This window comes from Rutilus rutilus (assembly GCF_951802725.1).
Source record: "Rutilus rutilus genome assembly, chromosome: 7".
Lineage (NCBI taxonomy): Eukaryota > Metazoa > Chordata > Actinopteri > Cypriniformes > Leuciscidae > Rutilus > Rutilus rutilus.
Window position 1 is genome coordinate 31,512,604 of NC_140221.1, and position 27,566 is coordinate 31,540,169.

The following is a 27,566-nucleotide window of genomic DNA, read 5'->3' on the forward strand; positions in this document are numbered from 1 at the left end:
GCATGGGTTTCCTATTCTTGTTACTAAGCAGCGCAAATTCAATGCAACAGAAACACTTTACATATGTTTGATACTAGACCTCTACAGTACGCAGTACGCACTAATACAGGTAAGTTCTAGTACATGTGAATTGTGTCATTTATTATGATGAATACTATTTCTGTTTATCTTCCATCAAAATCGCTATTTTTTCCATATTGAATAAAATACCACCTTCTCAAGTCCAAACAGCTGTAGTCTAACTTTACACAGTTTTGTGCTAACAACAATCTACCTCTAAATAGTACTGTTCTTATGCACTCTAACTTTACTGTATCCATTTTAAACAGGTTTAGCACTTCAACTGAGATGGCTGACGTCAAAGAGCAGTTACTTTCCATTGAGGAGAAGTATAAACTTTTCAAACAACAGCAATTTATATTTATAACAGCTCTTGACAGGTCAAGAGAGCACGCCAGGGACAAAACTGAGGCTGTCTCCACCGTCGCACAGGTTATGATGCATTCATAGTTTCCTTTTTTTATTGAAGAAAATATCAAAACAATACAAAATTTCAAATGCTAGGGGAGGTTTAAACAATATTATAAGAATTGACTATAATATATTGACTATATAGACTAGAATTGATTATAATATATTGACTCAATATAATGGTTTAATATAAAACATGTTTACATTTATGTATGGGAAATGTAGCTATTAAAATAAAAATAAAGTTGGATATCTTTGGAGTTTTCAATAATACCTAAAAGAACATCTTTCCACTGTAATGTAAAATTTTCATCAACATTTCCAACTATACATGTTGCAAAAAAAAAAAGACATAAGGGCAGTGCCAAAATAAATGAACGGTGCATTCATAGTTTCCAAGTTAATTAGGCTACACTTTACAGTGTATGATGAAAAAATATAATTACTTAAAATAGTATTATAGCAATTATTACACTACCGTTGAAAAGTTTGGGGTCGGTAGACTCTGTTTAGAAAGTTTTGAAAAGAAATCTCTTACACTGCCCTTGTGTATTCCAGCCTTGTTTAGGCTGCATTCATTCGTAACATTATTTGGCTACACAGTTATGCTGTGTTTAATATTTTTTTGGTGGAAACCGTGGCACATTTTTTTCAGGATTCTCTGATGAATAGAAAGTTAAAAAGAACAGCATTTATTTGAATTAGATTTTTTTTTAAAGTCTTTATTCTCACTTTTGATCAATTTAATGCATCCTTGCTGAATGGCTTTATTAATTAAAAAAATGCCCCCAAACTTTTGAATGGTAGTCAGTGTATGTGTAATTATAATCAGTTCCACATAATATGAAATAGTTTATTATTTGTACTCAGTACATATATAATTACAGCTTAATGTGAAGTTTGACCTAATCATTAAATGACGTTACTCTGTAGGTCCAAAGGTACATGAATCTCCACTGCAGCAATTCCACAGACAGACGCATCTTTTTGCTTTTTTTGGAAATTATTGCGGATCTTGGAGGTGTTTTAAAACATCTCGAGTCCTCACTGTCCGGCCAAAACACTTCCTGCGAGAGCCTGGATACTTGCAGGGAGCTCCTCGGCCCCAACAGCAACATCAGCCAGCTAAGGGCACAGTTAAGTGACAGAAAAATTACACCATTTACAACAATTAAATTGCTATCTAAACTAGATGTACCGCATGGCGGTACAAAATATGACCGCCGCTCAGGCCTGCACTGGCTTTCCACAAAAATAAATGACGTGGAGCAATTTGGCTGTATTGCGTGTTTATGTATATACCTAAAAAAAGTAGTAGTATGTGCATGTCTGTCTGTGTGTGTGTGTATGTGTGTGTGTTTGTGTGTGCGCATGTGTGTTTGTGTGTGTGTGTCTGTGCATGTGGATTTGTATGTGTGTGTATGGGTGTGTGTCGGTGCGTGTGGATGTCAGTGTGTGTGCATGCTTGCGTTTGTTTGTATTCTTGCATGTGTGTGTGTGTGTGTGTGTGACAGTATCATCCTAAACCAGCAACCCTTCGCTCAACAGCACCATCTACAGGCCGATGAGTGTACAGTCACTAAATGTGCACATAAATGAATTTATTTTATACCCCCCCATGGATGAAATTCTACGAAACTTAGCATACCCCCAGAGGATGTCAAGTTAATCATACACATGAAATATGGTGCAGTTCTGAACATCTCCACTGAAGATAGGGGCGATTAAAGCAGAATAATATTGCATTTTCATTTTTTATGGGAGGGGCGCAAATCACAAATGAGTGATTATGGGCTAGGTTGATGTGGGCCCTTAAGACCAACATACCATAAAAATTTCTTCATCCTCGGTTCCACGGTTCAAGTAGTTATTTAGGAAAAACTGAATTTTTTGGGTTTGGCGGGGGCCCAGCGCGGGGGGGGAGTGGCCCCCGGGGACCAAACGAAATTTTTCCGTAAAAGTCTAGTGGGGCTACATGCCCACCAAATTTCATGTTCCCCGGTGTTTCGGTGTCCCTGGTATCGTTGACGGAAAATTCAGTAGATTGACGGGGAAAAGAAAACTAAAAAACTTTGACAATCGATTATGGGCTAGGTTGATGTGGGCCCTTAAGACCAACATACTTTGCAAATTTCTTCATCCTCGGTGCTACGGTTCAGGTAGTTATTTAGGAAAAACTGCATTTTTGGGGTTTGGGGGGGCCCAGCGCGGGGGGGGGGGGAGTGGCCCCCGGGGACCAAACAAAATTTTTCTGTAAAAGTCTAGTGGGGCTACATGCTCACCAAATTTCATGTTCCCCGGTGTTTCGGTGTCCCTGGTATCGTTGACGGAAAATTCAGTAGATTGACAAAAAAAAAAAAAAAAAAAACTTTGACAATCCCTATATGACCGCTTTCGCTAGCGGCGGTCATAATTAATAAAGTTTCAAATTATTAATAATGATGCTTCTTTTTCTTTTCATTGATTGAAATCACATGGTAACATGAAGCTCAAGAATCTTAACATGAAGAATAGCCACAATGCAACACCATTCATTACTACTTTTTTTTTTTTTTTTTTTTTCACAGCTACCCACACAATGATATCAATCGCCTGAGCTGTGATGAAGCAAGGAATTTCTATGGTGGGATTGTTAGCGTGATTCCACTGGCTCTAGAATTCCTCACCACCTGCAGTAAAGTTGTTCAACGTCTCACCCCAACAGCTACAGAAACATCTCAACCAACAGTGGCAAAGGTTGCAGACCTTGATAAAGACGCCAGTGAGAACCGGAGTAGATATAAAAAAGGCACAGGAGGCTGGCATGCTGGAAAACCAGCTTGGAAGCCACCAGGAAATTCAAGGAGATAGATAATACTTTTTCAATACTTGCACATGTTTTTGCTTTCAAATGTTTTCACAAAAGTATTATATACAATTATAATTTTAAAATAGATGACTATGACAAAAAAATATGCAAAACATATATTTTATTTTTTGTTGATCATAGCAAGTTGAACACAAATCTGTTTTCTCAAATTCAAAATAGAGTCCCTGGTTACCTGTTACACCCATCACCGTCTGATTGTACCATTGTTCAGATAACTTTTGACAAACGACTTCAGGTGACGGACAGGTTTCCTACTTTTTTTTTTTTAAGTAAGGCATTTTGTGAAACAACAAAATGTTTGAGAGGGCTTTTGGTATAAAAACAACGTAAAGTCAGTGTGACAGGGAAACAAAGCACAAGCTGTAAGATCACACTCATGGTGAACTGTGACAACAGTTTGAAAAGAAAGAAAAACAGCAGTGATTTCCATAGATTTCAATTCTCACTGTAAACTCTCTGAGCCATTTCCCCAGCTGGCAGGCCAAAGCCAGCATTTTACTTTCTTTGCAACAACACTTCACATATTCCATTTATATCTCGCACTGAACACAAAGCCCTGGGGCAAGTTTTTTAGAAAGAGACGAGTATATTGCTCTGCTAGGGTTCAGCAATCTTAAGAGGGCCTGAATTAAAAAAGAAGTGCTTTTGCTTCAGCCAGCTGCAGCCTATTATATGAAGCCTTTTCGTTGCAGATGGGGTCTGACCTGCGTAAAACAGAAATGAAAGAAAATAATAGAGGGACATAAGCCTTCTGGCTTACAGCGAGCAGCTTCCTTTCAGAGTTTAGTGTGTCGAAGTATTGCAGTGGCCATGTTTTGTACGCTATTAACACAAGAACATTCACCCGTCAGACATATCTTAGACCACAAAGATATTTTCATTTCTCAATAGGTCTCAACTGGACAAATGAACCTACAGCAGCCTGGCCTGTGTTCTATAAGGCTCTGACGGTCCTGCGAAGCAGCAATCTAAATCGGTTTCTTTTTCCCATCATCACTCATACCTTTGAGCTGGCATGAAGTATTAGCTAAGTATTGCACTGGTGACTGGGCGCTACAATCCCAGTGGAGAACATTAATGCATAAAAATAAAATCTATTACTAGAAATACAACACAAGACTTGCTTATTCTCTATAGGCGAAGTGCACAAAGCACTGCTATGGCATATACACACGACTTGCCTCAGCAATGAAATGTGATTTCTCGTTCTACTTCACCTACGCCACATAGCTTTTTAGTTTTTCACATTTTTATCAGACTGATCGATTGTTTGTTTTTTTCAGAGGCATGATCTATTTACAGTGCTTCGTTTGCAGTGATCAAACTCTGTATTGTGCAATTTCTGAGTCACATCAGTAGAAATAAACCATGTTCATCTCACAGTGACTCAAAGGGGCATTTTGCGTGGACAAATTGAAGAGGATTGGAAACTGAACGGTACTATTACAAGAGCAAATACAGTGATTAAGTCAATACATTTGCTGGAAAGTACAGTAAAGAGGCCCAAATAACATCCAGCCACCACTAAATATAATCACCACGGTCGCTTACTGAATGCCAATTATAAAAAACAAAACAAAAATGTACTGAATTACAATGAATTCATATTAGACAGGAGATAAGTGAACCAATTTTTTTTTTTTTTTAAGACAAGATGTTCTCTTGCCACTGTGGTAACTATATGGCAACTGCCAAGCGACAACCTTTTTTTGGCCGTTTCATAATACAAGAGCTTTTAAAATGAACTAAAACATTGCAAACCACTCTAACAAAAAGAGCGTTGCGTTCTAATACTGGGTCCAAAATTATCCTCTTCTAACTGCGGACAATCATGTCAGCAGTGTACAATCAATGCTCATGGAGGGTCTCGTTGTAGTCCATGATCCGCAAATCCTGCTGCCTCCGCCGCTGAATATTATACGCTCGAGGTCTGTCCATGGGCTGCAGGTCAGCCTGGTCAGTAGCCCCTTCAAGCTCTATGCTCTCTGTGGGGTCTGTGATTGGCTGAACCTTAGGATCCTTGGAAAGGCAGGTGATGGCAGCCGGCTCGCCATCATAGTGGCTCTCGCTCTTATTGCGAAACATCTCTCTGGCTCTCTTACCCAAAAAGCTTCCGGTACTGGGGTAAGAGCCAACTGCCAGCGGGGAGTCGCAGGGGAGGGCAGGAAATGAACGGGTAAGGGTGGAAAGATCTTCTTCCTGGCTGCCATTATTGAGTGCCGTGGGTGTTTGTGGAGGCCCGTCAGATATTTCACCATTGGCGCACATGTGCGTGCCTTCCTCTCTTTTCATTGGGTCAGCTGATAGAGATGGAGCAGATGGGCCTGTACTGTTTCCATTCGGCCTGAAACACAAATGAAAATATAATTCTTCTACAAAATTGCGCAACCCATCATCTTTCTGTCTTGAAAAGTCTAAAATACATTACAGAACACATTGTTTGCATTTGTAAATCAGTACGTGGAGGAGAAACAACAGTGCATGACAATAATATGGACCACACCTCTGATTGGTGGGACTGCTGGGCTCAGAAGTGGGCTTTGCTGGTGCTTTAGTATTCAGGTTTTTGAGCTCTATCTGGCTATAGAGCTCAAGCAGCTCAGATTGTAATGCCTGAGTGATGTGCTTCTGGGCCAAATATCTGTTTTCTGAAGCATGCAGCTGCTCCCTACAGAAAAACAAAAAACAAGAAAAACAATGCAGACAAGGATTAAATTAGTACATTTTACATTAAGAATTGGTTGAAGAGATGAACAGAACCTGATGATCCATGATCAATAAAGCAAAAAGATCTATCAACAACTACTTATTAGCAAACATTACAGGGGGTTCATGAGCTGATGAAAAGCTAATAATTTAAATCATAAAAATGTTTTTAATATATATTATTTACCTACATGTTAATAAAGATCAGAAAACTGTGAACATGTGATTGTGTTGTTAAAGTGCCCCTATTATGCTATTTTAAAGGTTCATACGTTTGTTTTGGAGGTCTCTAACAGGTTTACATGCATCAAAGGTCAAAAAACTTTTTAATTTTCTCATTATATACATTTTTTCAATGACTCTCAAACGACTCGTCCGATGATTCAGTCTCACTAAATACCACCTTTCCGCGAGCCTATTCTGCTCTGATTGGTCAGAAAGCCCAGTCTGTTGTGATTGGTCAACCGCTTACATAGCGTGTCGGAAACAAAACGGCCATTACCATAACTGAACTTCAGCTCCGGAGGCTTCCTACAGCTTAGCGACTGTACACACTGTAAATACATTATTTATGACTTGAGCAGGACATTTCTCAGTGATACGCAACTCAGTTTGACGTACATTATGAGATGTTGCAACTGTAATTCCTCACCATCAGCATTAACAAGTGTATGTCCATCTAATTTATTGCGGTGCACATGTGGGAACTGCATCATTAACTGTACCAATTACAGCGCATACGTCAGCCGAGCACTAACGTGAATGACTGTTTGTAAAACAAATCTACTTTATCATTAATCAAAGTAGTAAGAACAACAGACATTTAATGGACACAACTTTAGGTAATAGTGAGCCCACAGCTGTTTAGCAGAAGTGTTTTGGTGAGACAGTAATGACAAGAGTTAGCAGGTTAGCCGGAGACCTACACAATATAAAACACAAAACTACGTATTTTGAACATCCGGTAGAAAATATATACATAAATAATTAATCATACTTACAGGTTGTGATTCTGAGGAGTAACTTGGTCCAAATAAAGTGGATACTGTCCAATCTTTGAAGGATAAGCATTTTGTAAATCCTATTTAGACCTCACAGAGATTTAAAAAAAAGCAATTGTCAAAAGGTTATACTGCTGTTGTATTACTGTGGTAATTGTAACCACTGACCCTTCACATCCTCATCCTTTGGAAGTGTTTGCAAAGTGAATTTGCGTTTGCAGAGCAGAAAACTGCGTTCTCTTAACATGTACACAACATGAACCAGATGTTGTTCGTGGACAGACAATGAAGACCATAGGTGGGCATTGTGCAAATGTTTTACCATGTTACGGATGCAGGTCACGGAAGTGAGACTAGAATTCCTGACGACTTGTTTACACGGTAAGGAGTCGATTATTTATTTTGGGAGACAATAACTTTATTTATCGTGCACTTTTTGACTTTATTACTTTGCAGACCGTTTACATTCACAGACAGCTATATTACACTCTGCATGAAAGTTAATATTTGAAAAAGCATAATAGGGGCACTTAAAATGATTGAAATACTAACTTTAAATCTCATGGGGGACTTTAAGTAAATATTTTAGGTTATAGGGGTTCGGCTGATAAAAAGTTTGGGGATCCCTGTGATAATATAATACACTATATTATATTATAAAATATATAATACCCTGTGTTTGGGCATAGAAATATGATTCAGATTCAATAGGATTCTCAATTACCCCTTTTCCACCAAGGCAGAGCTGGTGCTGGTTCGGAGCCAGAGCCTAGTTTCAAATCGGTTCTTTGTTTTTCCACCGCCAAAGCACCAGCTCCGAACCAGTAAAACTGGTTCTTAAGTAGCACCAAATCATTGCAGGGTCTAGAACGGAGCCAAGAAAGAACCGCTTGCGTCAGGGGCTGGGGGCGGGGTTACCGTGACCAACAAGACGAATAGAAACTTGTGACCGCCATTTTTAAATAGCAGCTAGTCGAGCTAATAGCAGCTCGATTATAATATCCGTCTATGTAAGTTACGGCGAGCTGCACGAACGCGTTGGATTCCGATGTATTTTTGCAAACCCATGAGCATCCATAGTATTGCAACGTCCGTTATTGTTGATGGCTTGTTCGAGATGCATCGGAGCGGCGAGGACCGATCGGAGCTGCGGGAGTGTTTGGAGAGCATACGACTCCTTGTGCTTTTAGATCGCTATCGCAGTGCTTTGATGTCATGCGGTGATCGATCTGCGAGAAGCCGATGCATCTCGAACAAGCCTGGCGTGTTTGTGTTTGGCGCTACCGCACTAGCGGTTGCTGGGCAACATGAGACGTATACAGTGACGTAAGATCTGGCTCTGTTGTGGCTCTCTAGCCGGTGGAAAGGCAAACCGGTTCTTAGTAAGCTCGTCAGTCGAACCAACTCTGAACCAGCTTTGGCTCTGGCTCTGAACCAGCACCCGGTTCTTGTTGGTGGAAAAGGGGTAAATAAGATTCAGGACTACGAAAGCAGGGATAACCACATACGTGGCTTGGCTTTTGACATTCTCCAGCAGTTTCTTTTGTTCTCGGATGACTTGCTCTTTCTTGGTGAGTTGGGTCTCCAGGTCTGTGATGCGCTGTTGGGCGGCATCAAGTCTTTGACTCTGCTGGAGAGAGCTTTGCCTCAAACGCTCAACCTCACGCAGTGAAGATGCCTGCAGCATATTCAGCTCCTAAAAGTCACAAAAAGATCAAGTCTGAGTTGATCTGAGCAGACCAAAGTCATTTTCAAGTTCAATGGTTTAAAGCTCTTATGATTGGGTGCTAATGATATCAATGGAACAATTGATCACATTAGCCACTATTTCATGGATTGCTGTATAACTTTCTTGCTGGATAAAAAAAAAGAAAGAAGCAAAATAGAGATCTGCTGAGTTTAAGCAATGATGTGATTTAAGTCATCAAAAGTTAATAATCATGACTACCTTGCTAGCCTCAGGCCCCAAGCGTTCAATTTCCTCTGCACATAACTTGTTGGCTTCACCCAAAAGCAGCAGCTGCTTGTTCAGGAAAGCCATCTGCTGCTCCATGTTTTCACTATTGTTTAGCTGATGTTGATCAGGAACACAAATCAAAATTAAACCAACCAAATCAATAAATATGGGCCACATAAAATTTGCTTTTAAAAATTTAAATATTCTTCCACTGTAATGGACAGTGTTTATATCCAGTCACAAACATGTCTAACCTTGATGGACAGCTGGGTGAGCATGTGTCCCATATTACACACTTTGTTATTGGCTTTCTGTAAACCTGCTTCCATTTCTCCAACCTTCTTCTGATTCTCCTGCAAATCACTCTGTAAATGATATCAGATAAAACAATTAGCCTTTAACACAGATGTCACACATTATTTTCTACATTCCAGCAACAAAATGGCAAACATGGACAATTATTGTTGCTGTATTATGAGTGAATAAGAGTAACCATGCAATTATTCATGTCCTATAACCATAGGCGTAATTGCGTGCGGGTGGGACATGTCCCCACCACTATTTTCTAAGGTCGATATTGTCCCCACCACTTTTGAAACATCTCGCGGCACGAATGTACCAATACAAATAAACAAAACATCTCCAGTTAACCAGCGCATTCATTTCGTTCATTTTTTTAATAAGAGGCGATCTAGCGCTGAAATGTGTTGTTTTTTAAATCAACTGATCAAAGTGCTCGTTGCCGCTGTGATCAGTGGCGCGGATACTATGTTTGTTTCTGGCTCGCGCACAGTCTTCACTCGGACGCGCGCTTCAATCCGTTGTGGAGAGACTCTCTATTCGTTCCGGTGAAATTAGAAAACAAAATGCACACAAAGTGTCCCTGCCTGATATACAACCACTGAAAAACATAATCGGTTTTGATGATTAAAAAAAACAAAAACAAAAAAACATTTGAGTGCGGATTAGAACCCCGAACCTCTGACTCGCTTGTCATAAATTCTACCCCTGGACCACTTAAATACACACTTTAAATAGTCGGATCAACATATAATAGGCCTCATTGAACGACCACTTAAACCCAATCAATGTACAATTTAAATCGATTGCTGGACATCGTAATGTTATTGTACATCTGTTTTATGATTAAGCATTGTGTTACCCCCCCCCACCCACCCATCCCACCCACTTTTTAAAACAAAGTTACGCCACTGCCTATAACCCTTGATCACCTTTAGCTCCTGCATCTTTGAATAGTAGTCATTCCGCTCTTTCTGTAGCTGCTGGATTTGAGTCTGCAATTGGTTCACTAGAGCCTCCCTGTCTTCCTGTACCCGTCTGGAGCGCCGCTGCTCTTCCTGCAGGCTTACCTGCACAGTCTTGATCTCAACTTCCTGAAGTTTGAGTTGTGTTTTCTGCAACACACACACACACACACACACACACACACACACACACACACAAAACAACACCACTGGAAAATCACTGATTTTAACAGCAAAAATTCTAAGTAACAACCTGCAAAAAACAACCACTTCATAGCATCTGTGCATCACCATCTTCATTAACTTTTGAGGGGTTTTATCATGGTAATGTCACTAGTTATGCCAAGATCTGAACACTCTCACATTTTCTGCACTGATTATAGAAAAACATTTACAGAATTTATCCAAATGGATTAGGTAAAATGTGATAAACGGAGCTAAAAGCATTATTTAATTAGTATGCAAATTAATGACTGAGGCTTTAGAATTTTATGCAGAATTTTGCACAGGCCTGGGTAATCCTTCCAGTTTCATGTATTACCATGGAGTTGTTTTGCTCTTCCAGTGCAGTAGTGTTGACGATACGGCCAAACAGACGGCGATTACGAAGCGCGTGTTGCTCTCTCTTATGTCTCTCATACAGCAGCTGGTTATGCAGCAATAGCAGCTGACTGCGCAACATCCCCAGCTCATCTGATGCTGCAGACACAGGACCTGTAAAAATACATTGCACTCAGTTAAAAAACATAAAAAGTGCTGTAAAGAAAAAAAAAAATGCATTAGGGCTGCATATAACAAACTGACATTTCAATATATTTGTTTATCTACAATGTATACTGCAATACAAACAAAAAGCAATATACACAGCATATATATATATATAAGTGCTGCACGATTAATTATATCGCAATCGCGATGTCAAGCCTATGCAATTATATGATGCAAAATGCTGCGATTTTATGAAATAAATAAATGCATGTGTGGACATGACAACCCATTCTCTCTGAGAGCTGTTTGCCCATTTTCTACACAGCTAACAAAAAGAAGACCAGTCAGTTTCAGTTTAGGCAGTGGCACGTGTGGCGCGTATCCTCACGGTCGGTTGTCTTATAGCCAAAATATCGCCATATAGCACAGAGAGTAGGGCTGCCAAATCTCACTCATTCAGCGTGAGATTCACGCAATTGACAATTTTCACACACTCTCACGCCACACATCCATTTTCTCACCCAGAGAAAAATCGCGAAGCAAAGAGGACACTGACACTGACAGACAAGACAGAGCAGGTTACTTTTGATATGAAACAAATCATCAGCTCTTAGATTCTGGCAATTTTATTACGAAATTCAAACAATAGCATTTTGGGGCTTGTAAATGTGACGTGACAGATCGTGGTCGTGAACCGAACCTCTCTTATTCTATACTAGTTAATAGTAAATAAACACGAATGAACAACAGGTGTGTTGAAAGATACAATACAACTTACCGAAATGTTCATGCCTCATACGTAATATCGATCAATCAGTGTTTTTCAACAAAGGCTGTGTCACATTACGTTACATTTACCTCAGGAAAGCCATTTGATAGCACGTTAGGTAGCTAGACAAATTATATATAGAGAGGAGTATTTTGCTAAATATGTGCACTATATTAAATATTTATAAATTTTTTTATTATATCATTAAAATATTGTAACGTTGTTATTATAGCCTAGTAAAAACAAATTATATTTAATTTGAGTTATTTTTAACCTTTAATAATAATACCAGCTGACAGGGCTCTCTGTATGTTTACAGCATTAGGTGTGATTTTTTTTCTTGAGAAAAATTAACATGTATCTATACTGTACCTAATATTTATCCAAATGAATCGATATTGAATCAAGATCGGAATCAAATCACAAGATCAAGCAATAATATATATATATATATATATATATCATGCAGCTCTACTAAGAACCTACAGGAATTCAGATTATAGCTGAACAGGACCACCACAAAGCTGTTTCTAAGGATTTGATAGTGAACTACATAGAAGACAGTAGAAGAATGAGAAACAAAAAGGAAAAGGAAAGTGGCAGGAAAACCAACACAGGAACGGTTGCAGGAGAAAAGTTGGAGGACACAATCGTCTTGAGCACGGAGAGCCTATAAATTAGTAAAATTTCTAAATACCTTTTCCTTTATTGCTATGCTGTTTACCTCCAGAGTGTGGGTCTGCTGATTGGCTTGGAGAGGACAGGGTTCTGTGAGAGAGCAAACGGACACCGTTCCGTCACATTTCCTCTAAAACGCTTTCACTGGTCATATTAGAAGTCAGAAGAACAGAAGCATACCTCTTCAGCACTTTCTCATGAGTGTCGTGACCCTGCTGAATAATACGGTCCAATACCTCCAGAGGGGAGGTGGCAGAAAGATCCTCCCCCTCCAGCTCCTCTCGGTCCTCCTTTTCTCCTTCAGCCCTTTGAAAGGCCTCTGCGGTCTTCTTCTCCAAAAACAAAGATGCCACCTTAGGCAGGGCAAGGTCGAAGAGCGGCTCATAAGGCATGGATTCCTTCGTCAGATCAGACAGAGAGACTTTACTGCTCTTCCCGTTCTCGATGGGGGTGAAAGCGGGCCAGTGGGACCAGGAAGGTTGCTGCTCTCCACCTTTGGCAGAGCATTCAACCCTGTCAGGTGTGGACACTAAATTCTGCTCATGGCTGGGGTGAGATGGGAGAAGTGTGTCCAAGGAGCCGGAAAAAGAGCAATCCAGGCCTGCCGTCATTCCGAAGTCCAGTCTCCTGTGGGTCAGACTCAAAATCTCCTCATTGATGGTGTCTAGAAAGAAAATGTTAAGAGATGTTGATGAGAGCAGAGCTCATTGAAAAACAAGGGATGACTGAAAACTCTTGAAAAGCTGATTGTTATGCATGATGTCACCACCCTCACCATCCTCTCTCTCCCCGTCTGTCCTTTTGACAATGTCAGAGAGCTGTGCCAATGACGCTGGTGTCTTGGCATCAACTACACCTCCTAAAAGTGGCAAAAGCAAAGCATATTAATGTGTGTGTCACTTACTCAATGAAATGACTCTGTATAAATCTCAGCAAATATTCTCACCGTTGTTATTAATACTTCTGGGTGTTAATTTTTTCAGCTCTTTGCCCGTCTGAATCACCTGAGCAGTTTTAGACAGTAAAGCATTTTCATGAAAACATGAACACTCTGAATGAGTTTAAAAAGTAACAAAGCAAATGCTTTATACATCAATGTACCTTAGCCTGAGTACTGCTGGTATTTTGGGCAGGTTGCCCTATGTCCTCTGAAAGTGATGGGAGAGGAGATGACCCTGAAGGCGTGGAGGGAGATAGGGGCCATTTTCCATCCCCTGTTAAAAAAAAAATAATACAAATAAAAATAAACCCTGAAGTCATCCGAGAGACCAAACAAACAAAAAGAACCATTCTGCTTTAAAGATATGCATTTGGCTGACCTGGAGTGCTGGGGTTCCGTCCTGAGAGGTGGGAGGCACTATGTGAGATGTCAGAAACTGTGGTGGGGGACATTCCTCTAGAGCTGGGAGGGGTGGTCATCCCACACATTGAGGAAGGGCTCCACATCTCCTCCTTCGTCCCTGAGGAGTTCATCTCATCATTCTGTTGATGGACCAAACATACGTACATTCATACAGTAACGGATCATATAAGTGTAAATCTATTTTTAGAGGCTTGTTTTGACTTTGGATAACTATTTACTAGGGGTAAGCAATATACCGTTCTGCCAAAATGCCAAAAAGTATTTACATAAAAACAGTCAGCTATGTCTTAAGTGAACAAAGTTGAGAAAGAAATTGGATGTACATCAATTCATATCATATGCATATCAAATTGGATGTACTATATCAGTACATCTAATCTGTGCATTAGGTCTTAAAGTGACAGCAGCCTGATATACTTGTTTGTGTCCTTAACTTTAATCAAACAACAAAGGAAAAAGAGCAAAATCACTCACTGCTCTTGACTGAATAACTTTAGAAGCTTTAATAGGAATCAGCAAACAGTATATTTAATTCATACAGTGAAGACAATGCAGAGTTTTATTTTTACATTTCACCATTTAATTTCTGCATTATTTCTTACTTCTGTGAAACAGCCGAGATCTACCTGAATAATTTAAAGGTTCAGTAAGCGATTTCTGAAAAACGCTGTTGAAAGTGGATTGGACTGAGCACCGCAACAAGCTTGAAGCCAATCAGCAGTAGGGGGTGTATACACTCATGATGGGGGAAGAGAGAGTGAGCAAGAGGGAGATTTGAAGAAAGACTGTCGAAAGAGAGATGGCTGAGAGTCATTACAAAAGAGAAAATGTTAGAGCAGAGTAGGGGTGTGCGATATCACGATTTTTGATCGTGGACAATTAAAATGTCTCCACGATCTGCTTTAGAAGAAATATCGAAGTATCGTGCAACAGTGCATTATATCAGTTCAGTTCTGGCGCCTCCATCTCAACATATGGTACAACGCGACGTACATTTAGGGCTGTACCAGAATATTCGAGTATTTGAATATTCGTTCGGTGGGTTGGTATTCGATTTTCAAATTTGACATTCGAATATTCGTTTTAATTATTATTATTTTTTTCACACCTGGCATCCCCCTAGAAACTGTTCCCATTCGCGCTTGAATGGGGCTGTCATGCATTTTCTCAGATCGGATAGTTCTCTCTGATTTATCAATATGAACAATGAACACATAAATGTGTTTTTGCAAAACGGATATGAATCCGAACTTCAAATCCCGCGCTATAGGCAGATGTGATGGAGTGCACGTCACTAGCAACAGATAAGCTGCATTTTACTGATCGTCAGCTAAAATTTCTAAATCAAAGACCGCAATATGAGAGCGGCAACAGCCCTGGTAAGATCATTTCGATTCTTTACTTTTAATGAAGTTGATTGTGTGTTAAAGCATCTGCGACCCACTTTCACTTTGATTTGCGATAGTTTGCACGTTGGCTTTATGAATAGATGCTGATCTGCGGTGACGCGTGCTGTAGGCTAAGTAAGCATCGTCATATCTGGCTATAACATGATATAGCCTAAAACACCCTCTCACACGGTTATTGTTTTAGTATTTTTGGGCGAAATACAATACTCTTATTTTAGAGCGCAGAACAGCGGAGTTTGTATGGGCAAAAGTGCATGCCTGAGCTTGTAACGTTAGTCTATAAGCTGCGTTGCTTTGACATTGTGGAAATAGAATAGAAACAATATATTAGCCTACCCTTTACTGTGTCAGTAATTACTGTGCTGCTGATTTCTGATTTGAGAGTTATTTGTTACTCAGAAAAATATTAGGCTGTGTTTTGTATCAAGTGCAGTGTTGCGCGTGAGGCGCGCGCGCTGTTCTGTATTAAAAGTTTATTAATTCTGAACGTGTCACGTCTCGCGTGTCTATATTGCACCAAATGTGACACTGCACTCGTGAAGTCGATTGGATGAACGGTTCTAAATGCAAGATAAATAATCTAAATGCAAACAGACAGACGCATAGAGATTCCTGCCTTTATTAGAGAGAAGAATATGTTCAGCCCCCTCCCTCCGAAGCTTCGAATATTCTATGTTAATTCCTGTCGAAGCTTCGAAGCTCAAAAAATGGTATTCGGACCAGCCCTACGTACATTCACATCACATGTTAATGCAGAGGTACGGGACACTGCAATTCACAAAGGTTCATTATTTGCATGTGCTTTAAAGGGATACTCCACTTTAAAATGAAAATTCTGTCATCATAACACAATAAGACTCGAAAGATAACTTAGTTCAGGGGCTGTTTGACAGGTTTTTAGCGCCTGTGCGCTTCGGGTGTACGCGCTCATAAAAAAGCACATGTTAGAACAGCGCATCAGCATGTGAATGAAATGTTTAACTGGCAAGGCTTTAAAGGGATAGTTCACTTTAAAATGAAAATTCTGTCATCATATACTCACCCTCATGTTGTTTCAAACCTGTAAGAATTTCTTTCTTCTGCTGAACAGAAAGGAAGATATTTAGAAGAATATCAGTAACCAGACAGTTTCTGGTCCCATTGACTTCCATAGTATATATTTTTCCTACTATGGAAGTCAATGGGACCAGAAACTGTTTGGTTACCCACATTCTTCAAAATAACTTTTATTTTCAACAGAAGAAAGAAACTTATGCGGCTTTAAAACAACTTTAGAGAGTAAATGATGACAATTTTAATTTTAGGGGGGAACTATCCCTTTAATGTTAATAAAACAACAAAACACAAAGAGAAAATCACTCACTGCTCTGAGAACTTTAATAGTAGCTTTAAAGGTGCAATGTGTGATATTTCTGAGGATCTATTGACAGAAATGCAATATAAGATCCATAACTATGTTTTCAGTGGTGTATAAAGACCTTACTTAATGAACCGTTATGTTTTTATTACCTTAGAATGAGTCATTTATATGTATATAACCGCGGCCACCCCTTCTATGAAGGTCGCCATATCATGACGTCATGTTTCTACCGTAGCCGACAGCGAACAGACAGCGCTACAGAGCGCGTTTCATCACTAACTTGAATGAGAAGCAGCAGAAAAAGACGCGGCTTCCTATGTCGGCCACCGTAGCCTCTCATTCGAGTTTGAAATTTCAAGGAAAGGCCGCGAATTATTGACCGATTGCAATTCGCAAATCTCACCACTAGATGCCGCTAAAAATCACACACTGCACCTTTAATAAGAATCAATGTATAATTATACAGTGAGGTCTACGTCGTGTTTTATTTTCATATTTGTTCATTTAATTACTTTCTTCAATGCTACTGTTAAATACACTTACTGTTACTGAAAAAATAAAGCACTGATTATGTATCTTTGTCATTATTTTCTTTGTTATTAAAAAATAAGAACAAAGATTTTTATCTTTTTATCTTTATATTTGATATTTTGTTATCTAAGGCTTTGTTTTTAAAATAGGGACATTAGTTTGGCTGTAATGCTCAGTCACTTGCAAAATAGTAAAACCAACATGAAAAAGAATCGTGATAAAATTCGTGAATTTCCTGAAAAAGATCGTTATATATTTTTGCCATATCGCCCACCCCTGGAATATCACTGGAAAAAAAAGGATTATGATCAGGCAAGAGCTTTAGGTAATATAAGAAACTGGTCATATTGTCCAACCCTACTATGTACAGAATCGTTTCCACACCACAGTAAAAATTGTATACATTATTGGATCAATAATTGGAAAATGCTTACTTGATGGTTGGAGGCCTGTGCGCTGGAACCTGAGTCTTGGGTTACAGTGAGATAAGGTAGTGACAGAGAAAGAGACTGATGAACAGCAGCCATTGGTGTGACAGGTGTGATTTCTGTTAGGAGAAAAGTAGGTAAGATTCACAATCAGTATTCTCACAGGAAAAATGTGAAGATTGTATTAACTATTAAATACACAAAAAAGTCTTTGTAAGAAAAAGTTTTATTCAGTGTAAAACATCTCCTTTAGAGATGAAGAGTTGGTAATAAAATAATTAATATTATTGTTGTTTAGTTGATGTATGTATGTACAGTACAGGTCAAAAGTTTGGAAACAATACTATTTTTAATGTTTTTGAAAGTTTCTTTTGCTCATCAAGCCTGCATTTATTTGATCAAAAATACAGAAAAAAAAGTAATATTGTGATATATTATTACAATTTAAAATAATTAGTTTTCAATTTATTATACTTTAAATTATCATTTATTTCTGTGATGCAAAGCTGAATTTTCAGGATCATTACTTCAGTCTTCAGTGTCACATGTGACATCCAGTCTATCACATGATCCTTTAGAAATCATTCTAATATTCTGATTTATTATGAGTGTTGGAAACAGTTCTGCTGCCTAATATATTTGATGAATAAAAGGTTAAAAAGAACCGCATTTCGATTCTGCATTTATAAAAATAAAAATAAAAATCTAATAATATAAATCTTCTTTACTATCACTTTTTATCAATTTAACACATCCTTGCTGAATAAAAGCATTGATTTATTTCAAAAAAAAAAAAAAATGTACTGACCAGTAGTGTATATTGTTGTTACACATTTTTTTAAAAACATTTGCTTCTTTTTTTTCTTTCTTACTTTTTATTCATCAAAGTATCCTAAAAAAGTATCACAGGTTATGAAAAAATATTAAGCAGCAGAACTGTTTCCAACTTTGATAATGAATCATCATATTAGAATGATTTCTAAAGGATCATGTGATAGACTGGAGTAATGATCCTGAAAAATCAGCTTTGCATCACAGAAATAAATGATAATTTAAAGTATAATAAATTGAAAACCAATTATTTTAAATTGTAATAATATATCACAATATTACATTTTTTTCTGTATTTTTTTATAAAATAAATGCAGGCTTGATGAGCAGAAGAAACTTCTTTCAAAAACATTAAAAATAGTAATGTTTCCAAACTTTTGGCCTGTACTGTATGACTGTATGTATGTATGTATGTATGTATGTATGTATGTATGTATATATATATATATATATATATATATATATATATATATATATATATATATATATAGGCCTATATATACATTTACACACACACATACACGGTCTAAAACATTATGGCCACTCACAGGTGAAGTGAAAAATTTTGATCTCCTAACAAGGTCACATGACAAGGTCTGGGTTCATTAGATGGTAAGCGAACAATCAGTTCTCGTAGTCAACATGTTGGATGCAGGAGAAATGGGCAGGAGGAATAAAGATCTGAGCATCTTTGACAAGGGCCAAATTGTTAAGGCCAGACAAATGGGTCAGAGTATCTCTGAAACGGCAAGGCATGTCGGTGGCTCCTGGTCACCAGTGCTGAGAACATAACGAAAGTGGTCCAAGGAGGAACAAACCATAAACCGGCGACAGGATGTTGGGCATCCAAGACTCACTGATGCAAGCGGGCAACCGACTAAAGTTCTACTGTGGCACAAGTCACAGAAATTTTTTAAATGATGGTTATAGGAGGAATGTCACAACACAGTGCAAGTGTATAAGGCTGCGTAGCCACAGATCAGTGTGCCCATGATGACCCTTGTCCACTGTCAGGGGTCATCAGGGGTAACCTACAACTGGACCATTGAGCAGTGGAAGAAAGTAGCCTGGTTCTATCAGTCCCATCTTCTTTTGCATTATATGGACGGCTGTGTACGTGGGGAAGTGATGGCACCAGGATGCACTGTGGGACAATGACAAGCCGGTGGAGGGAGTGTGATGCTCCGGGCAATGTTCTGCTGGGAAACCCTGGGTCCAGCCATTCATGTGGATGTCAATTTGACAACTGCCACTTACCTAAACGTTGCAAACTAGGTACACCCCTTCGTGACAATAGTGTTCCCTGGTGGAGTGGCCTCTTTCCGCAGCATAATGCACCCTGTCACACTGCACACATTGTTCAGGAATGGTTTGAGGAACATGGTGAAGCATTCAAGGTGTTGCCCTGGTCTCCAAATTCCCCAGATCTCAATCTGACTGAGCATTTGTGGGATGTGCTGGACCAACAAATCCAATTCACTCCAACTCGCAACTTACAGGACTTGAAGGATCTGCTGGTAATGTCTTGGTGCCAGATAACATAGGACACCGTCAGGGGTCTTGTAGAATCCATGGTTTGGTGGGTCTACTGTTTTGATGGCATACGGTGGACCAACAGCATATTAGGCAGGTGGTCATAATGTTTTGTCTCATAGGTGTATGTATTGTTTTGGTAATTATGTTTGTTGATCTTTATTTGTGTTGAAGGCCTGTGTGTGGAAAAGCCTTTTTTTTTAAATACAATTTCCAATTTTCCATTAGTAAGATTTACAGGAAAGAACAAAACAGGACATCACTGAATTAATAACAGAAAAGTTCACTGCACATTATATGTCATTTTACCATGGATACTGAGCTCTGAGGATGATCGGCTATTGTCTACAGGGCGCCGTGGTATGTGATCTGACAGAGAGGAGTATCCCTCTTCAGATGATGCCTCCTTAGAATCCAGCGAAATTTTGGCACATTCAATCACAATATCATGTGGCTCAAATCTCTTCCATCTACAGAAAAATAAAAACAGTGAAGTATGAACATTTACATTATAATTCACAAAAAAAAAATCATATTTAATTTTACATACCTAATTGGATCAACCTCGTAGTCTTTGGTTCCAGTGATGAGCTCAGGATGTATCCGTACATGCTCTAACATGGGCTGACATAAAAACAGAAGGAAATTATAGAACGGTTTTGGGAATAGTAAAAATAATTGTGTGCAATTTTAAGTGACAATTCTTAAAAATTGTGAGCTCACCTTCACCACTTCCTCAAATGTGTCAACATTTTCTTTCATACTATAGTGGGCACGTAAATATGAAACAAAGTTACAAGGATACATCCCATATAAACGATGAAAAAGTGAGTACACGCTGGCATGTAGATGGACTGCAAACACACCATGAGCACCTACAGGATACATCCATAGAAAGAGTAACTTTACACCAAGTTATGTTTCTACCATCTAAACATAACACTTCAAAGATCTATAGCTAAAAGAATTACAAAAGACAAATTTGTTTGCAATGTTTATAGTACCTGGGTGACGCTGGTTCCATGCAGCAAGCCGTCCAAAGATATCAAAGTACTCGCACAGAAGTTGTTTGTTGGTTTGAGGGATCATGGGTAGTAAAGTGATCAACACCAGCACACCAGTTATGAGAATTACTACATCTGAGTCAGTCTGGAAGTAGAACATTTGTAAAAAAAATTAACCAGTACCATTTAAAAGTATGGGCTCAAGATTTTTATTTATTTTATTTTGCAGTAAAGACTAGGGCTGGGTCTTGACACAAATGTCACAATTCGAATCGATTTTGATTCACAAGCTTGCAATTCGATTCCGATTCGATTCAATATTGATTATTTTGGATATCAGGTACACTACATGGCAAATTTTCTCAAGGAAAACAAATCTCTTAACTAATGCTGTAAACTATGGGAGTCAGTTGTACCCTACTAAGCTTCATTAGCCTACTATTATTGAAGGTAAAAAAATAACTGATTTGTATACAAACACTTAAATTACACTTTTATTTATTTTATAATAATAACGTTATATGAAATATAAACATTTAAATGGTGGCTGCCAAAACTTGCTAGATTTATTCAAACATGCATTAAATATTGAAGACCATTAAAAATTATAATGAATATGTAATATGGTGCATATATTTAGCAAAATGCTCCTCTCTAGAGTAAATTTTTCTAGCTGACTAATGAGTTTATGGTCACTGGATATGGTTTTTCTGAGGTAAATGTGACATTACATGACATTGTTTACAAGCTGTTTTACTGACGTCTTTCCACGGTTGAAACAAAGATTGAGCGATTCCATGTGACATGATACGGATTTCGATAAGTTGTACTCTATCTTTTAACACACTTTCAGATGCTCATTCATGTTTATTTCGCGCTGTAACTTGTATTATTAAGGCGGAAGAGTAGATCATGCTTCTGCTACTCTTGAGCGATCTCTTGAGCGATCTTGACCACAGTGCCAAAACAGTATTTATGTTTTTGAATTTCATAAGAAAATGGACGTAATTTGAAATCTGAGAATTTGTTTCATATCAATAGTAACAAAACACAAAGATTATTGCGATTTATTGGGTGGGATGCGCGCTAAACTATTCCATTCATTCATCAACTGAAAACAGGATGACTAGCCTAAACGATTCTTGGGATTTAAGAATCGATATCGGATTCGTAAAAATGAGAATCGATTAAAATTACCCAGCCCTAGTAAAGACTATTTGTAACATTAATGTTACAAAATATTTCTATTTCAAATAAATGCTGTTCTTTTGAACTTTCTATTCATCAAAGAATCCTGAACAAAATATCACGGTTTCCACAAAATATTAAGCAGCACAACTGTTTTCAACTCATAATAAGAAGCACTAATCAACATATTAGAATGATTTCTGAAGGACCATGTGACTGAAGACTGGAATCACAGGAAAAGTTACATTAAAGGAGAACTCGGCAACTCTAGCGAACTCTAGTCACTTCTTCGCTGATTTTGCCTTTTGTTGTCGCATGTTTTCCCCACGAGCTCCCCCTACAGCTGTGGGGGGGCGTATATTTCACAACACTCACTGTCGTAATAAAACTCACTTGCGGCGGCCTCCTCCACCTCTCTACCGCTGCTCATGTGCGTTTGTTTTGATCGGAGCAAGCCAACTGTATCGTGTGGAGCTATGTCTACCGAGGTGGGTAATCTGGTAATACATCATACATGCGTGTGTGTTTATGTCGAATTGCCGTAAAGCAATTTGTGTTTCGCGCTCGCTCTCGTTCTCGTTTCTCACGAGACTTCCCATTTCTATCTTGCCGGGACGGTAGTCCCCAAGTTGCAAGGTTGGTTTTCCGCCTGGGAACGCTGGGGGGAGTGGGGAAAGTCACCAATATCACCAGAACAGGTTGTTTAACCATCCAAATGATTTCTAGACAGTTTTATTAAGGTAAAAAAGTTACCAAGTTCTGCTTTAAAGCAAAATAGAAAACTTTTTTACTGGTCAAATAACTGCAGCCTTAGTGAGCATAGGATACTTCTTTCAAAAACTTCTTAAACTTTTGAATGGTAGTGTATGTAGACATACATACATATATACACATACATATATATATATATATACATTTAGAAAACAAAAGAACAACATAAAGGTGAATAAAGAACAATCTTCCTCTTTGGGTGAAATATCCCTTCAAGTCATTTTCTACTGTTGTATTCCATTCCTCAAATATCTCAGGTCAGAACAACCCATTTGTAACCCCCATTACATTTGACTGGCCTTTAGTTTGGTACCTTGAGGCATTTGAGCAGTGAGGCAAGAAGAGGGAAGCGTGCGATCTTGTGGATCCATGGTGGCTGCTTGCGAACAACATGGCCAAGGAGAGTGATAGTGGACAGACGGCAGCTCTGCTTGCCCATGCATTCATTCATCTTATCTAAAAGATACTAAAGAGAAAATAATTCAGATAAGGCTGTTATTCATCTATCGCTGATATTCTGTAATCCATGATGACATCAAACAGTTTTCATCAATGTTTATACTGTATACGGAGGACAACTGAAGATTGTGGCTATTTTCCCTCACCTTATCATGGGGCTCCCGGACAGAAGACAGGATGTCCAAAACTTGAGATGAGCTTGTATCCAGGAAATAATCCACGAGGCTATTCAGCAACATGGTCCCTTTTTCTACAGATCAAATTGTAAAAAAAAAAATTATGTATATATATATATATATGTATATATATATATATATATATATATATATATATATATATGTATATGTATATGTATATGTATATATATATATATATATGTATATGTATATATATATATATATATATATATATATTATATATATATATATATATATATATATATGTATATGTATATATATATATATATATATATATATATATGTATATATATATATATATATATATATATATGTGTGTGTATGTATGTATCCACTGATACTGACAACTAATTACAAACATATAAAGTAGTGAAATTCAAACAGGAGTTGAACAGGTGTAGTGATACAATTTGACCAATATACCCGAGTAATGACGTAAGCTCAAGACAAGACTAACCTGCGCTAAGAGATTCCTGTAGCAGGTTTTTGACCTGCTCCAGCTCGTGCAGGTCAGTGGACCCCAGAAGAGGGACGAGGTCAAACACATTTGGCTGGTCTTTGGCCATAGCTGTGCAGGACAGTGGGCAGGACTGATGCCTTTGTCACAGCATAAACCGATGCCCTGTGGTGTCAGCATGGGGTGTCTATGCATGAACTAGAGACAAAAATTGGCAAAACAAAGACAATAATTTGTATGACGACAAACTTGCTACTAAATCTACATATATATATATACATATACTGTACATACACACATAATACATGCATGTGTGTTCAAAGGTTTGGGATTTGGTGGGATTTTTTATGCTGTAGAAATAAAACTTATGCTCAGCAAGACTGTATTTATTTATTCAAAAATACAGTAAAAACTGTAATATTGTGAAATATTTTTACAATTTAAAATATCTGTTTTCTATGTGAATATATTGTAAAATGTAATTTATTCCTGTGATGGCAAAGCTGAATTCTCAGCATCATTACTCCAGTCTTCAGTGTTACATGATCCTTCAGAAATCATTCTAATATGATGATTTGCAGATCAAGAAACATTTCTGATTATTATTAATATTTGAAAACATCATTTTTTTGTAGAATATATGATACATTTTATTTTCAGGATTCTTTGATGAATAGAAAGTTCAAAAGAACAACATTAGTTTGAAACAGAAATCTTTATTCTAACTTTTGATCAATTTAATGCATCCTTGCTGAATAGAAATATGAATTTCTTAAAAAAAAATTAAAAAAAGATTAAACCCCAAACCTTTGACCAGTAGTGTACATTATCGTTCAAAGGTTTGGAGTCTATTTAAAAATTAAACCTGCAAAATGGTTTACACTGTTAAAACAGTTTACACAAAAATATTAATCAGCACAGCTGTTTTTTAACATTGTTAATAATCAGAAATGCTTCTTGAGCAGCAAATCATCATATTAGAATGATTTCTGAAGGATCATGTGACAATGAAGACTGGAGTTATGATGCTGAAAATTCAGCTTTGATCACAGGAATAAATTATATTTTACAATATATTCACATAGAAAACAGCTATTTTAAATTATAAACATATTTCATATTATTGTTTTTATTGTAGTTTTGATCAAATAACTAGTCTTGCTGAGCATTAGAAATCTTACCGATCCCAAACTTTTGAATGGTATTGTATATATACACATGCACAGGGACAAAATAATGTGAACACTGGGGAAATACACAATATTTCTTTACTAAGGTGTATACCAAAATGTGCCTTTAATACAGCTTCCAAACTTATTAAAATAGATCAATACAACTTTTGAATAGTCTCCAGTTGAATGTCGTCTATCAGAACATCTGCCAGTTGCTTCAGAGATGATAAACGAGGGAATCTGCTTCACACACTTCTCTCCAAAACTGCCCATAGTAGTTCAAAAATATTCAAGTCAGGTGATTAAGCTGACCAGGGCAGATAAAGATCATCTCGGCGCTCCAACTGTCGAGGTTTTATGATCATAACACCATCTTTTTCACATTTTAGCAGTGGTGTCTGAGATTACATTTTTAGCAATTGCAGCGCTTTCATTTATGTTGACTTTGCTAAGTTTTCTGTGGTCATTTTTTTGTGGAATCATGGTCTTCAGGGTGAATATTGAGGTTTGCGGTCACTTTGTTGCAGTTGTTCTGTGTTGTTTGGACACAGTCCGTCCCTATTATTTACTTTCGGTTTTTGCCCTCTATTCTTCTTTGCTGATGAAGTCATGCCATGCTTTGTGTACACATCTATAATCATGATGACTGCTGTTCTTAAAACACACAACAACTAGGCGGTTAAGGTTACAGATACTCTTGTTAAACAGACTCTGATGATTTGCCAGTTTGTACTAAACACTGCTGAAAACCACTTATACTGCACTGATATACAAATTAGAGAATATAAACAACAAAAGGATAAATAAAAGATAATCGCAGTGTTTATTTTTTTTACTGTATCTGACACAAATGATATTAACCCCCATGATAATGGGTGTTCACATTATTTTGTCCAACGCCTGTACATGCTGTGCACAATCTTTTTAAAATGTCTGGGGTTAGTACGATTTTTTTGTTGTTGAAATCAATGATTTATATCACCATTTTATTTATTTTTTGGACATGTGCCATGGTAATACTGTCTTAGAATGCAACATTGGTATTCTTTAAAGTACCACCACGTAAATACCATAGTACATGAACATGGTATTCACTCAGCACCCTGGTATAACAATCTGAGACCATCACAAAACAGTAGTATTTTGTGAGTGTGTAATCTCAACAACCCACTCGTCCATGATGCCCAAAAATGATGTCTAGGTAGTCAGCTTACTAAGTGTTGAGACGCAGCCATTATGAAAATCAACTGTAGCCTGTCAGACTCTCCAGCGAAGAAAGTTGAGTGTCCATAAAGACTGAATACAAAATAAAGGAAATTAGACTTTTGACTTCACGAATACTAAACCTAATATTAATCCAAGACATTTAACGGTTACGCTCAGTCTTACAGTAAGTGTTAATCTCAACGAGTAAAGCAAAGTAGCTATTGTAAACGCCATGTAGGCTAACGTTACTACGTTACGTGACAGCAGCGCATTCATCACTGCAGGCAAGCGAGGGCTTTAACTCTACCTCACGTCTATGACAGCTTTCGCCATTTATTTTTACTAAAACCTGACTTGCTCTAAGACAAATGTGACACATTAAACATACACCAGGCGACTCAAAAACAATGTATTACCGTACAGAGAGCGAACTTCAAACAGTCGCCATCTTGAACGCCTCACGACCTTTTACACTACAGAGCTGTTTGCGCAGATAAAAAACTTAAGATCTGTGACGATGCCAGTGTAAATGCAATCCAGTGGTGAGGGTTAAAGGGTTTATGTTTAATTATAGAAAGGATACTGACCGACTCTTCTGTCTCGCTGTCACAAGATCACGGCATGAGTAACAGAAAGGTGTGAAGTGCTGCTGTGCAATATGAGAGCTAGCTAAGCATGTAGCGGCTTCAGAGTGACAGAAGCTCACAGCGCATGCGCGGGGATTTAAAGGACAAACATGTTTATTTGCAAAAGAGCCAGCGTACTGAGTATTAAAATACATCCTATAACTAAAAATACTGTCAGATAGTAGTTTGCAGTTCATTATACTAAAACGTATTTCATCATATAGTGCATATGACAGTGACCATGGCAAAAAATTATATTATTATTACAACTATTATTATTTAACAACAATTAATAATAATAATAATAATAATAATAAACAACTCTGTTTGTCTTGCAGTGTGCAAACAGTTACTGCTACTGATAATAAATGATAACAGAAAAGCAGAATGTTGTTTCTCGTGCAAACAAATTGTATAATGACCTGCTGTAAGGACTATTATACTCTGCTGGGTGTTCTCATACACTATTTGCAACGTGTGCTCAGATTTTCATTCTCTGGTTTCGTAGATGAAAGCAAAGAAAATGTCCCCTTATGGACAAAAAATGTTGACCTTGTTTTACTTCAATAAGTAAAGTGTCCCCAAAAGTGTAAGGATAGCCACACCA

The 27,566-nt window shown here is 37.9% G+C and overlaps 2 protein-coding genes across 5 annotated transcripts; one reads left to right on the forward strand and one right to left on the reverse strand.

Moving 5' to 3' along the window:
* Positions 1 to 19: 19 nt before the first annotated feature.
* Positions 20 to 3,321, forward strand: spaca9 (sperm acrosome associated 9; the record flags this gene model as incomplete). The annotated part of the gene is made up of 4 exons (XM_084412799.1): positions 20 to 109; positions 330 to 492; positions 1,405 to 1,607; positions 3,039 to 3,321. Exons 2-4 carry the CDS (start codon positions 349 to 351, stop codon positions 3,319 to 3,321), a joined length of 630 nt encoding a protein of 209 aa, XP_084268925.1. The 5' UTR covers positions 20 to 109; positions 330 to 348.
* Positions 3,322 to 3,423: 102 nt separating this feature from the next.
* Positions 3,424 to 27,048, reverse strand: tsc1a (TSC complex subunit 1a). 4 transcript variants are annotated; one of them, XM_084414529.1, is made up of 23 exons: positions 26,917 to 27,029; positions 26,342 to 26,423; positions 23,956 to 24,153; positions 23,448 to 23,551; positions 23,156 to 23,308; positions 20,884 to 21,028; positions 20,603 to 20,754; positions 20,430 to 20,503; positions 20,189 to 20,349; positions 17,522 to 17,634; positions 13,744 to 13,906; positions 13,526 to 13,638; positions 13,371 to 13,428; positions 13,200 to 13,283; positions 12,605 to 13,088; positions 12,471 to 12,514; positions 10,811 to 10,983; positions 10,237 to 10,419; positions 9,259 to 9,369; positions 8,996 to 9,118; positions 8,556 to 8,743; positions 5,844 to 6,008; positions 3,424 to 5,684 (listed from the first exon to the last, which is right to left on the reverse strand). In XM_084414529.1, exons 3-23 carry the CDS (start codon positions 24,062 to 24,064, stop codon positions 5,189 to 5,191), a joined length of 3,396 nt encoding a protein of 1,131 aa, XP_084270655.1. In that variant the 5' UTR covers positions 24,065 to 24,153; positions 26,342 to 26,423; positions 26,917 to 27,029; the 3' UTR covers positions 3,424 to 5,188. The 4 variants fall into 4 exon arrangements, with proteins under 4 accessions (XP_084270655.1, XP_084270653.1, XP_084270654.1 ...); XM_084414527.1 differs by having other exon boundaries at positions 12,444 to 12,514; XM_084414528.1 differs by lacking the exon at positions 26,342 to 26,423 and having other exon boundaries at positions 26,921 to 27,048.
* Positions 27,049 to 27,566: the final 518 nt, after the last annotated feature.